This window comes from Acanthisitta chloris, unplaced genomic scaffold (assembly GCF_000695815.1).
Source record: "Acanthisitta chloris isolate BGI_N310 unplaced genomic scaffold, ASM69581v1 scaffold8441, whole genome shotgun sequence".
NCBI classification, from domain to species: domain Eukaryota; kingdom Metazoa; phylum Chordata; class Aves; order Passeriformes; family Acanthisittidae; genus Acanthisitta; species Acanthisitta chloris.
The window spans coordinates 42,170-55,831 of record NW_008654286.1 but is presented as its reverse complement, the minus strand read 5'-3'; the positions used below and the strand labels follow the sequence as shown (position 1 = coordinate 55,831).

The 13,662-nt window shown below is 36.6% G+C and overlaps 1 protein-coding gene across 1 annotated transcript in view; it reads right to left on the bottom strand.

Moving 5' to 3' along the window:
• Positions 1–653: 653 nt before the first annotated feature.
• The window catches only part of LOC103810528, a 55,052-nt gene continuing 42,043 nt past the window's right edge, over positions 654–13,662 (bottom strand). Inside the window, exons 14-18 of the mRNA XM_009083432.1 lie at positions 13,389–13,500; positions 8,487–8,570; positions 6,829–6,952; positions 1,794–1,884; positions 654–728 (exon numbers count right to left, since the gene is read on the bottom strand). Coding sequence (XP_009081680.1) covers positions 654–728; positions 1,794–1,884; positions 6,829–6,952; positions 8,487–8,570; positions 13,389–13,500 — 486 coding nt within the window. The remainder of the gene's footprint in view (positions 729–1,793; positions 1,885–6,828; positions 6,953–8,486; positions 8,571–13,388; positions 13,501–13,662) is intronic.

Below are 13,662 nucleotides of genomic sequence, written 5' to 3'. Positions count from 1 at the left end.
AATATGAAGAATTATTTGAAAATGTAATAATAAAGTCTGTGATTAATTGAACAAAGTGCTGGAGGTTTGGTGGATCACCACCAAAGGTCAGTGTTTACAACCAGTCACTGTATAACAGTACCAATTATCACTTTTCTTTATCGCCCAATGAGGAAATTGTTCCCCAGTACCAGACAGTGCTGTGACTTCACAGCAATGCACAGCAGGTCACCCAGCCTCACTCTGCACAGGACAAACACAGCTGACAGGACAGCAGTCCATTCAATTTTCAAATAAAAACTGAGAAAAGGAAAGGAGAGATGGACTGAACAGGAGGTAATTTCCATCTTGGAACAAAGATTATCTTGTCTCATAATTAAATGTTATGTTGCAATTTGATTAATTTTATTTTGCAGGAAATAAATTAATTCTTCATCCAATATATTGCCTAGACATGTAATTTTCTCAGTCACAGACAAAGCTATTAGACTGGAATTACTCAAAACATTTGCTAATCTGTGCCACATAGCTAAACCTCTGAGAGATAACTGTTACAAATTTCTACTCTTTCACTGAAAAAAAATCTCACTCAAGAAGCCAGTTCTTGTTTATAACACATTTATACCACTCTTTTTTATACCACTCAGTGTTAAAGCATATATATTAAACACCTTTTACTCTATCAGTGATTTCAAATCGGGAACATTTTTAATCTGGAAATCCAGCAGCATCTGTCCAAGTGCTTTACCCTGTAAGAAAAAGAATGAAACCAACACTTCATTTTACTATACTACCTTTGTAAACTGTTTTAAAATGGTTTAATTGGGTATTTTTCCTATAATCAGTGTAAAAAAATCACTATGTTCTGTAGGTTCTCTCTTTCTATACCTATATAAATTTTGGGTTGTTTTAGCAAACCTTGGATTGTAGGTTATCTAAAGTTATATTTACCTTTTCCATTTATTTACCTTTCTCTCTTGCAAATCAATACAATTAAGTAAGGAAAGCTACAGAGTTGAGTTTTCAAGCATCTAAACCCAAACAAATTGAACATTTTCTTCAATGTATTTGGTACCTAGTGCTAAAATCAATTTGGGGTTCAGTTCTACTAGCCAATCAATACATAGCATCATCCTATTTTGTGAGCAGTTTCTTGACTGAGATTATTTGTACACATAAGCAATTCTCAGCCTCTGGTGGCAGAGCTCTGCTCTGCTGTAGCCATAGCATTGCCATATTAAGGGATCTCATATTCAGGTTTAGGTGTTTCAAATATTTAATACTCAAACTGTACAGCTGCAAAAAATGTTACTTTCAGATTCACATCATGTCATCAACACAAAAGATCTCCAATCCATCTGTTTTTTAGATTTATATTAATTATCAGGATTTTATCTATAGGAGGCATAGGCTAAATTAGAGGAGTTGTTGTACAGTGAATGGTTCCTGTACATACCATGAAACACTCAGAACTGTCTAGTAAATCTGTATTCTTCAAAATGTGACAGCCTTTTTGACAAAATAATTTTGCTGGTGCATCTAACACCACAGGTAGCACACCACAAAGAGCATAAGTGATTTGAAGACTATCTCAGTTATTTCTTGTACACATCTTTTTCACCAAATATTCTAAATCAACTCTTTACTTCCCTGTGTTGTTTTCAAACCTTAAAAAAATTAAACAGATGTCTATTAACAGGACATGAAAAAAACCTAAAGAGTCAAAAGCAAAAGCTTACAGTTCCAGCCCAAAAGTTGGTTATAAAGAGACTTATGAAAGGTAACTACATTAAAATCAATGCTTTGGTACATGCCTGTGGGTCACTTCTTAGGGATGCTATGCCACCACCACCAAGGGAATTCTTCAGAACAAAATTTAATCCATGGATTCCTGGCAACTCGTATCTGTAAGATAAAAACTGCACATTATTTCTCAGGAGATTTTGTAAGGAACACTTGTACAGAATTTCAAGTGAGAACTAGCATGCAAAAATGTCCTGTTTCTGATCACATCCCACTGCTGAGCCAAGTCTAAAAGTTAACAGGATTAACTCATAGCCTTCTCTGTATTCCTTCCCCTTACTCCAAATCAACAGTCCTTAATAGTTTTAAAGTAGGACCATAAAGTAATCATTCTTCTCTACTCCTTCTCTACTTCTTGTATTTCTCTTCTCCACTTCAAAACTCATTCATTTCTAGTAAGGTGTTTCTAGATTTCTTTTTTTCCTGTGAAAGCTCCATAGGCCAGAGGTTCTAGATCCAGTATGAAACTCAGACAACACAGTGGGCAGAAAGAAGTATTTTTAGGTTCCTAGTTCTAATACTAAAAAGTCCAATCACTTTGTTCCTGGAACTCAGTTTTGCTAACAAATGCTGCCAGCTAGTTGGAAAGGCACACTCTTTATTACTGAGAAATAACTATGAGTCACTACATCAAACCCTCACAACCAACAGATGATTTTGTAGTAAATTAAAAGTAGAGCTACATTTCAACACTTTCCTGGAGCCATGTACTTTGTTCAGATAAAATTTTATTTTGGTGTGACAGACCTATTTTTGTTCCATTGCCACTGTAAGCACTTTTCCATCCTTGCTTTTGACTGGTGCAGTTCCAATTTGGAAACTTCTGTGGCAGTTTGGCAAATGGCTCTGTGGTTTCCTATTGTTTCAAATTCCATAAATAGGTCTACAGCATATTTCCATTTGCCTCTCCTTGCACAGTTTCTCAGTGTTTTGTCATCTTCCTTGTGTTCTTGTTTTGCTTTCCTCCAATACTTTCTTGATCTAAGGACTTGACAGCTTTCCTTTAATTCCACAGGAAAGGATTTAATCAGCAAGCCACGAGGAATAACGGAGAAAGATGATATCCAATTCTTGCTCTGTCTCTAAATGTCTGACTGCTGCAATTTAAATAACACTTCCTCCAACACCATTTATTTTTCTCTATTCACCTGTCTGATCTTTATCTGTTTGGGACAGAGTCTTCAAACCTTTCCTCTCACATAGCTGGAATTTCATGCAGTGCTCTTACACTGCTGATCTTGTCACTCTGAGGTCTATCACTTTCAGCTCCTTTTAAGCATTGTGAAAATATGGCTGTTGCTGATACTCACAGCCCTGTATGCCCTTGGATCTTGGGCATATGATTCAAACCTTTCATGGAAGGAGATGACTCTGCTGAGCAGTCTGATAATCACTTTAGTTCTTGTTCTTGCAAGCAGTATTCATCAAATGTCTGTGTCTGTCTCCCAGGCATAAAGTTTTCACTGTTCTTTCTACTCTTTCATTATCACACTCTACTTCAGTATTAACATTTTTAGATGTTATTAAGAAGAAAACTGGTGCTAGCATTCTGTTGTCCTTCCTTGAGAACTAGTAAACAAGCAACACACTTAAAGGCAAATCCACTGGGAAGGCAGGAAAGTAGATTAACCCACCAGTGCTCTACTAGACAACAAGAATATGAAAAATAAAAGAATTTCTACAATAAGTCATAATTTACTAAAATTAATAGCATAATCAACTACATAGCACAACCAGAGGACCTCACAAAATTTTCAACTGAAAAACTCAACACAAATTACCAATCACCATATACCATGAGAGCTAGAGGTCTAACAAAACACTATCAATTTCATTCTGAAAAACTGGCAAAGCTTTCCAGGCAGCAAACAATTTCACAACTGGCAGATCTCTCCACAAGAACCAGACTGATGGAATATGTGTTCCAGAAGCTAATATCTCATCTCTCAAAAGAAGTTTCATGAAAATGAATCAGGAAAAACCAATCAGGAGAGAAATTGAAGAACATACAAATGCAGAAGCAAAAGGCAAAACGAGTGGAAGAATTTCACCTTCTGCAGTAATTCTGGTAGAGAAAGTAAGTAATACAAGCAACAGATCTTAATTTGGAACAGTATAGAATGGCACATTCACTTCAAGTACTTTGAAGAAATATTTACAGTGAGATACTCTAGCTAAAACTAGGACTACAAAACACAAAGGTCAGCATGTTCAGTATTTTAAGGCCTGTTGGAAGCATCTGAGCATCCAAAATATTTCCACACATAAAATAAACTCCCACAATAAAAGAAAGAAAAAGCACTATACCCATCATAATAATCTTAATCAGCAACAATGCATTAACCAAAATGTTGGCAGGCGTTTACTCAGCATAATTAAACAATTTAAGCTTAATTAACTGAGATCTAAGAGGAAAAATATTATCTAATTGTACAATTCAATCAAAGGTTTTAAGAGCTGCTTTTAAAACGCACAGAAAACAAATAAATGCTTCAAAGAATACTAAGTCCTTGACAGAAACCAGCAAAGCAAGGAAAATTCACTGTTCTGCTGAACTCCTGTGCTTATGCACAATGGGGTGCCTGCTTAACTACTTCCTTTAAAGTGCTGTCCATACATATTCAAAGAAGTCAGGTTGCCCTGTGAATTTCCTGTTAAAATGCACGGAAATAGTAATGACACCACATTATTTAATGCATTTAAACAAAGGAAAAAATAGGATTCCTTAAAATAAAAAAATCAATACAGAAAAAAGATAGGCAAGCAGGAACTGAGTCCATAGGTGTTTGTGTATGAGACAATCTGTAGGAAAGTATTTATTTTCACCCCAATAAATGTATGTACAAAAAAAGCAATCTAGAAGCATCACTATCCACATTTCTTGCTCTTCAGCTCTTCGTGAAAATATCCCATAGAAAGAAATCAGCTGTCAATTTATTTTTTTATTTCTCAGCATTGGAATGTTCTCAAAGCATCCCATATACCATATTTCAGAAGAGGAAAACAGCAAAATCTCACAGGATAGTTTTACTATCCTTCTTAAATGACTGACCTAATACCACTACATAAAAAGTTGCTTATTCTGTATCCTCAGACAATTAGGTCTGTTAACAATGTACTCTAGTGTGGGAAGAAATCACTGAGGTTTGGGGTTTCAGGGTGTGGAGTTGAAAGATCATCTTTTGTTATTATTTCACCTGAAAATCTGGAAGTTTGAGTTTTCAGTGTCTTCTCTGTTTAGTACCCGTTTAATACCTTTAGTGAAAAACTATGAAAAGCAACTGGTTAACAGTCTGTTTGTAGTGAGGCAGAGCCATGGTTGGTATGTTTTTAGTAGCAAAACTCGTATTTTTTAACCACTCACCATTTAAATAAAGGAAATGAAGGAAAATGAAACAGTAAGATAGCTCTTTTCTAATGACAGTCACAACTAAAAAATAAACAAGTAATTTAAAAAGAAACTACACAATCTGAAGCACATGAGCATAATCCTTATAATCCGAAATATTTTCACAAAAGGGTTTATTCTTTTCCCAGTACTTTTCCAATTCACTCACAGAGCTCCATTATCACATCATTAAAGGAAACCAAACATAGGAACAGATAATCTAATTAATCAAAATAATTTGGCTTCATCCAGACACAGCAAATTTCAACTTTTTTTTTAATGAACATAAAGAGCATAAAGGAACTGCAATGAATCAATTTCTAGAAGTATCATTAGCAGGCATGCCATTTTTTATTTCTTCCCTTCTCTGCTCTGCTTCAGAGGAAATTCAATTACGTTTCTTAGTATCACAATTTACTAGACACATAAGATTTGTTAGCACTTACAGAACAGTGGATGAGATCTGCACTGAGCTGCTTATGAAGACAAAAACCAGCACTTACAACTCAAAGATCAGGGGTTAAAATAACTCTCTCTGAGCTGTGAGCTATACCTTTCTGACTCACTCTCTTGGAACAAGCAAGAAGACACTTAACACTTTATACACTGCCCATGGAAATATATAATGATTTTGGCAGAAACTCCTATTTGCAGAATAACTGACTTGGTAACAAAACACGTTTCAGAAGACTGGATCATTTGTGGCACTATTAAGCTTTATTTGTTTTCAAAGAGAGAAAAAGGTTTAAAATCTGTTGACTGTTTTACTGGACATCCTTAGGAGAGTGAGCCCTATTACATCACGATACAACAACAACACGGGTCTCGTTTGCCAGTCCCCAGGAAGCACTGGGAGCATCAGCTGTACCATGAAAACAAAAACATAATGTATGCTGTCTGCTGGCAGAGGATGTTCTTTTTGTAAAAGAGCATCAGGAAAAAGTGTCCTGTTTAGGATGTATTCTCATTTGTATTTGAAGAAGGGAAATCAGCTATTTTATTTTTTAAAAAAAATTCTGGCTTGGTCTATGTGGCACAGAAGTGGGTGAGAGTGGGGTACCCAAAGGAATACTTTCTCTAAAGTGAGTATAGTTCATAAATATTAGAATGTTTTGCAGAAATAAGCATGGTATGAAGCATGTTTCTGATAGATGATCAGGTAAATTTGGGCTCTGAACTACACTGTCTGTGTGAATGTCTTTCAGGTGATGTTTTACACATTTCAAACTCCAAGTTCTGCAGTAGCTCAGAGGCTTGGGAAGCTTCAGTTACTAAGGCTCCTACAGTTTCCAAATGCTTCAAAACCAATGGAAAGAAATGTCTCAAAGGATATTAGAAGCTATTTCTAGTTGGTAAAGACATTCTGTACTGGAACAAAACAAAGAAACAGCCCAAACACTACCCTGCTAATTCTGCGACTTTAAATGCCTCCACTAAACGGATTCGTGGCCTTTGTCCTGCTCCAGGAGAGGTCCAAGTTCATGTTCTTTTTCAATGACTATGCTCAAGCTGTTATTTAAAAAGGCAAAGGAAGACACATAAAACCCCCCACTGAAGACAATATACACAGGTTTGCAATATTTATGTTAACACACTTTAAGATAACTTCTCATCATGTATCTACCACATAACTGTGGACCAAGCAGCAAGCTACTCACCTTGTTACTAGTTGTTCTTCTGGGGTTTTACGTTCTAAAAGGTGTTGAAAGTAATTCTCCAGGGCTTGTGCAGTTAAAGTTTTCTTTAGGTATGGATAGTAGAGGGGATGCCGTGCTATCACACCTGTTAGGTATTAACTGGTGTTAGTCAAAATAGGAGTTGTTAAAATCAATTTGCATTTATCCTTTCAAAACTGATTTGAGATCTTCCTCTTAACTGAAACTGTACAAAGGATTCTCTTTAATGAGCTCCTGAATAAGAAACACAGTAGTATGACAGCTCTCCCTCTGTCCATAGAGATGTAGGGTGGAGCATGACACAAAAGAATGTTAAGCGACCACTAAGAGATTATTGGACTTCTTCTGGCTGCAAACAGTCCCTGTCACTGGCAGACACCTAAAGAACAACAATGTCACAACAAACAACCCACAAGCAGTTCTCTTCCCCTAGGTGGTTTGTAAGGCTTAGACAGTAATCACCATGAACCATAACAAGGCATGATCAGTGACTGCAGGTTTGGTCCTTGCCCCACCTCTTACATGAGATTCTGACGTGTGAGAAATCACAATTGCATTTTTATTGCTGTAAATATGCCTTCATAAGCTTAAGTTAATTTTATGCTGAAGCTGAGGTTCCAGAGCAGGATCAGGAAAGCAGATTTGTGGACTTCAAAGCTAAATGAATCTCAGAGGTCAAGTTTGTTGTTGTCATTGTTGTTCCTCAATAAAGCAGCAGTATCTTTATATCAGAAAAAGTCTATTACGTATGCCTAATTCATGATTTGGCAATGCTACTTTGCAACAGTGGTCAACTATGGGGAAAGAGAAACTCAAAAAAAAAAGGGAAAAAAAATAAATCAACATTCATTCATTCATTCTTCAAACCAAAAAACCAGTTTCACAAGCAAGGACAAGAAAACTATATTCCTAAATACAAATGAACAAAATTAATCAGTTTTAGCATGAGAGCAAATAGCAAATCAAATCCCAAACGCACCTTTAATTCATACTGAGCTTTGAACACCACACGCTCTCATCTTCCAACAAGTAAGAGAGCCAATTGTTGCATGCAGAAGTAAGGAATAGAAGGAATTATTAAACAATGCAAGAAGCAGCACAATCAATGTAAAGAGACTGAATACTGAAATCACCATCTGGATTGACAATATAATAAAAACATTCTCTTACAGACAAGAACAACTTTGGTATTTTCTAACATTGTCAATGTTTTAGCAATACACATTACAAAAAAATTAATGGATGAAAATATTGTACACGATCAGACAACCAAGAAATTGTATTACATAATACTTACACATGAAGGAGTAGCAACTAATGTGTAAAGGAAACCTTAAAAAGGCATTTCTTAACTTTTGGGAGCTCAACTTCCCAACCCTAAACAAAAATCTTTCCATGTAGTGTGACATGCTACTATTTTTAATTAGTACCTCACATTGTAACAGCTGCTAAGCAGAAAACTACAGTTATTTCATTAGTAAAATCATTGTTTTATACATAGTCTTTTTCATTACAGCACAATTAAAAAAATAAAAATCAAGTGATGTGAGAGATTTTTAAAAAACCAAGAACAGCACTTGGTATGTAACTCTTACATGAAAATCTTACACCACTTCAGAAAGCAAGAAAAAGAAAAATACCTATGTTTGCAGAATTGCCTTTGTCTCCACTTCTAGTATAGGCAAGATCTTCTAGGCGGTAAGTGTGTGGACCACTTGGCAGATCTATGCAATACAAAAACGAGTACATTTTAATGATTCTACCAATAACAGCCATTTTGAAGTAGTATCTGTCACTTTAAGTGTGTGCTTTCTGCGGTATTTGTAGCACTTCTGAAAACATTTCCAATCTTCTTCCCATAGGAACACCTAGACAAAAAGACATGACACCAGGGGCCAAAATTACCAAACTGATCCCTCCTGCTCAGTCTCTCAAATCTCTTCTACCTTCTTACAGCTGAATACTGTGCCAGGCATTCCCTTCATCCAGCACCCTCAAATATGAATATTTATCTTGGTCTTAGCAATGCAGTATCTCTGAAGGAGGCATAGCAGCTACTTGTCACTTCTTGACTAGCTGACAACTTTTGTCTCCATGACACACAGATACCTCTGCTTCCAGTACAGGTGGAAAATACATGTAGTTGGAATGTCCTGATAATTCTGTAATGTCTGTTTATTCTGATAATGTAGGTAGAAAACAGTCATGATTTAAAATTTCTTGTCAAGACAACGTCTCCTACTTGCATTCACACTGTTAGAGCAGTTACTTATCCAGCTACACAGCTTTTCAAATTACTGATTTTGTAAATATCTTAGTATTATATAAGAAAAGGTGCGTGATCTGAAGGAAGCCAGTCTTAATTTTTTAAGTTGTTGATGTCTGAGTATTAGATTTTCAATCCGTTAGGAACACAAAGATTACTGCACTTCATTTAACAATGTTCCTATTATTTTTATCCATCTACATATCAAAAAGCAAATCCACTCTCGCTTAAATCCAGAAATTCAATATTGTGGGATTCACACAATTTATACCTTAGGTCTGATGGTTACGTTACACACAGATCTCTTGCAATTGCTGATTACTAGGAGTAGTAGAGACTGTCACCACAGTTTCTCTTCTCCAAAGCAAGAGATGCAGCACTCGCTGCTACTGAGCTCCAGTTCTTCACCAATTGCAGGCAACGCTGAATCTTGATGTGTAGGCTATATCCCAGTTCTTAGGCAGTGAAATCCAGTAATTTTCAGCCAGTTTTGCTTCTGATCCAACTTCCCTATGGTCATATCAGCTTTCCTGGCATCCTTTGCTTTTCAGACCCACCATCTGCAACACTCACCTACACTCCTGACTTGCAATAGACTTCTCACCCCTCAGTTGCTCTCTCCTCTGTCCCCTTCCCGTCGTTTTTTCATTCTGCATGCAAGTAGCAGCTCTCCTCCTCTCTCTGCTCCTTGGACACCAGTAGGGGGAATATGCAGGGCAGAGAAGCAACAGCCTTCCTGCTTTGTCACAGCTTCTGGTGCAACTGCTGCTGGTGGCAGACACAAGCAGCAACTGACTAAGGTCCCAAATTTTTTTTATTTTTTTTTTAAACACCAAACAATTCAGCCCTGAATTCACAGAAAATTTCAGCCTTATGCGTTAAAAACTGCCAAAGTTAAAGGAACTGAAGGGAGGGTCTTGTAAATCAATTATGTTAGACAAATTTCACATTGCCATACACAATGCAATTTGAAAATACATCGGTCTGTCCTTATTGCTTCTCCTGAGGATACCAAACTATTTTGGGCTTTTTTTCTGGGGGCATGGGCTGGGGCTTTTGTTTTGTCTTTAATTTTAGGGAGTAAGAGACCCAGTACTAAAGAGGTTATGCTCTAAATGCTGGCCAAGGCAGCATTTAGAGCACAGTGCATCTACTAGGAAGGCATGGGTAGATACACACCCTGTGAACTGCTTCAGGTGATCAGTAAACCCAGCCCCAGCCAAACCATCATTACCTGCAACTCCTTCCTGCCCAGAGAATTGCTGATTCATTAGACATGAGCCAGGTTGACCTGGATAAGAAGGAAACTATGTCCAAATCCTATTGGCTGCAGTTTTCACCGACCCTATCTGAAAGGAAGGTTGTAAGTCTATGGTAGTGGCACCTGGACAGATCCCAAAAGTTCATCTGGCTATGGGGTGGCAAATACAGTGGATAATGAAAATGCCTTACTATGACATGACATATAACTTTTATAGTTCTTAGTTTATGGTACTTATTTGGTTGAAACAGAGCAGGGAACACTCACAGAGTAGCTTTGCTGGCATATCTGAGTGGCAATAGCAAGGAAAACATTAACAAAAGAACCAGGGGCTCACCACAGCAACCTCTTCTACTGGCACAGCTGGATAAGAAAATCTACCCACACTCTGAACAACAACCTATCAGCCTAAAACTGCTTTAACTAAGACCTAGAGTTATATAACATATATTGAGTCACTGTCAAAAATGAGCAGAAAGAGTGACTATAGTGCAGTCTGGTACAATGGTTCTTCACTGCCAGTAAGTCACAGTAGCATGAAATTTGAAATGGTGAAAGCATACAATCATCAAAGAGATGACACAGGACATTTGGTTTGAGCTTGATGCGTACAATCTTTTCCATGTTCACTTGCAAGCAGAAATGTGCCATGAAAATTAGCAGAAATATTTTAAGGGCATATTTATTTAATAGGGGAATATTATTTTTGATTTAAAATCTCCATTAAGAGAGGATCTGAAAAAGTCTAGCTAAAGCTCATTGCTCATTTTGGAAAGATCACCACACTTCATACACTACAGAAATAATCCCATTATTTTTAATAATTTCATTCAATACATAATTCAAGAAAAAATGTAGTGCTTATTCAGAGGCTGAAGTTCAATGTCTACATTGTATAAGCTCTAGAGTCTCTTCATCAGACATTTTACACAGACAGCCTTTAACTATCTCCCTTTAAACAAAACCAGTTCAAGACACTGCTCTGGTGTTCTCGTTTATTATTATGCTAATTGATTTCTCTTTCGTGATCTGTTTATCAGGAAATTGTTTTCATTTAATAAACATCTTAAACAAATCTACAAAAGAATTCCCTTCGAAGCTAGGGAAAATGGCAAATTCAAATTCCATCCTCCCAGAACCACATCTAGCAGCATTTTTGAAATCCATTTTCACATATTTCTCTTATCTAGCTAAAGACAACTAACAGTCCCTCACATTTGAGATAACCATGAAACTAAGAAAAATACTTCCCTCCTTACTAAATGCTGACAGAAAATGTTTTCGCAGAAGCTATTCCTTTTACAGTCTAACCCATTTGTCTTCTTCATCCACGCTGTCCTGCATTAAGCCACAGAAGGAGGTAAGTATTTAGTCACATACAGAAAACATTTATATTTACAACTAAGGGCAAAAGTTTAGAGATCCCTCTCAGGGGAAACACCCAGAGAAGCTCTGCTGTCTCTCAAAAATGGGGTTTTGCCTGAAAAAAGCCTGCAGATTTCAGTACTTAAATGCTGGTGTCAGGCACCTCAGAAAGTTTTCTCAAATATAAGAAAGCAATAGGGAGTCCAATAGCTTTTAGTTTTTCCAATATTTAGCATTGTAGCCACCTTGAAAAAAAAAATACCAGGACCGTTGCTAAGCACTTTATTAAACAGAACAATGACTTCTTTTTAGTTAACTTGCCCAATTTCATGGTGCAGATACCCTAACTGATCTCCCCAGATCTTCCAGGCCTTTGAGAGATTCTGGTGTGACATTAGATTCCCAACAGACAGAAGAGCTGAAAACATACTGGAATTGAACTTGGTTTTGTGTGACACAAATCATTGTATTGAAGAGATGGGGAAAATGAACATATGCATGGCAATCAGGCACCCACTATCAGTGGCTTTCAAATGGCAATAAATTCAGTCATATGTGTATTTCAAAATTTCTGTGTGATATAGAACATTCCCTACTAAGCCATAATTAGTTGTTACACTATTCTATTACCAGTTTTGAGAAATACTATTCACCTATATCTGGAATCCAAAATAAGCATTAACACATTGGTGCCTTTACAGCATTAATTTTTCAAGTATATTCAGACTTAAATACATGAATTACTCTTTCAACACCAGTATTTCTTCTAGAAATTTTTCTAACAAGTAATCTTTAGGTACAGTCACCTGTACTGCAAATATCTATCCACAACTTTAAATTAATTCTCTCCATTAATCAGAAATAAGGTAACAAAGACTGTTTGGACCAAAAGGCAATTATGAAGCATGGTATATGTTAAGAAATACCATATATAGTTCTGCCATTAGAAAGAACATAAGCATTTTCAAGTGTCTAGCACTTTCAGTAACTGGTTGTGTGAGCAACTCTGAACACTCCTTTTCCAATGCAGACATCCTGATCTGCTCCATTGAAGTTCACTGGTTTGCCCTTCTCAGGTTTCTTCTTTTTGTTCTCAAAAAACTTGGTTAGACAAGTCTAACACAGGAATTATCATGCTGGATCATTAACCTGGTGTGGTTTCTTTAAGAGTCACCAGTTCCAGGCTGACTCCATTCCTGATCATTTTGTGAAGGCTGCTGTATGGAACAGGAGTGAATTTTACTTGCTTAAATGCTAAGCACCCTATAAGCCTGTCCCTTATTCTGAACATAACTATTCTGATGTAAGATAAACCCAACAATTTCCAGGACTCACAAGAAGTAAGATTACAGTGTGCTTTGAAACCCTGGTTCAATTTCGAGCCAGCTCTGCACTGTCTTCAGTTGTGTCTAAGGCCTAGCTCTTTTGAATACCAATTTACTTACATACTCATTATGGTCTCAAATACATTTTATACTGTAAGACGTTAACCACCTTCTGTCCGAGGAAAGCAGCTCACGTGTTTTGCAACAGACGTAAAAATATATTGTATGAAGAGATAAAATGTATTTCACAGATAAAAACCTAACACATGATTTTTCAGGACAAAGATAGCAAATGATACCTTCACAAATACAAAGATGAACATACCTTTGAATTCACTGCTAATCTTAGGTGGATCAGACAAAACCACTTCATCTGATGTAAACGTGAGATCTTCCTCAAATGTCTCAACATGCTGCCCATTTAAGAACAGGTTGATCTGTACAAAAATACAGATTTTCAAGCCATCAAATTAGAAATCCGTTGCAAAGTGAATAAATAAAGCATATTTCTAACGAAGTATTGATCTGGTATATTTTCAGTAACAGCTTTATGGGTATGGTTCCATTGCTCCCATTTAAAAAGTCACAATACAATAATA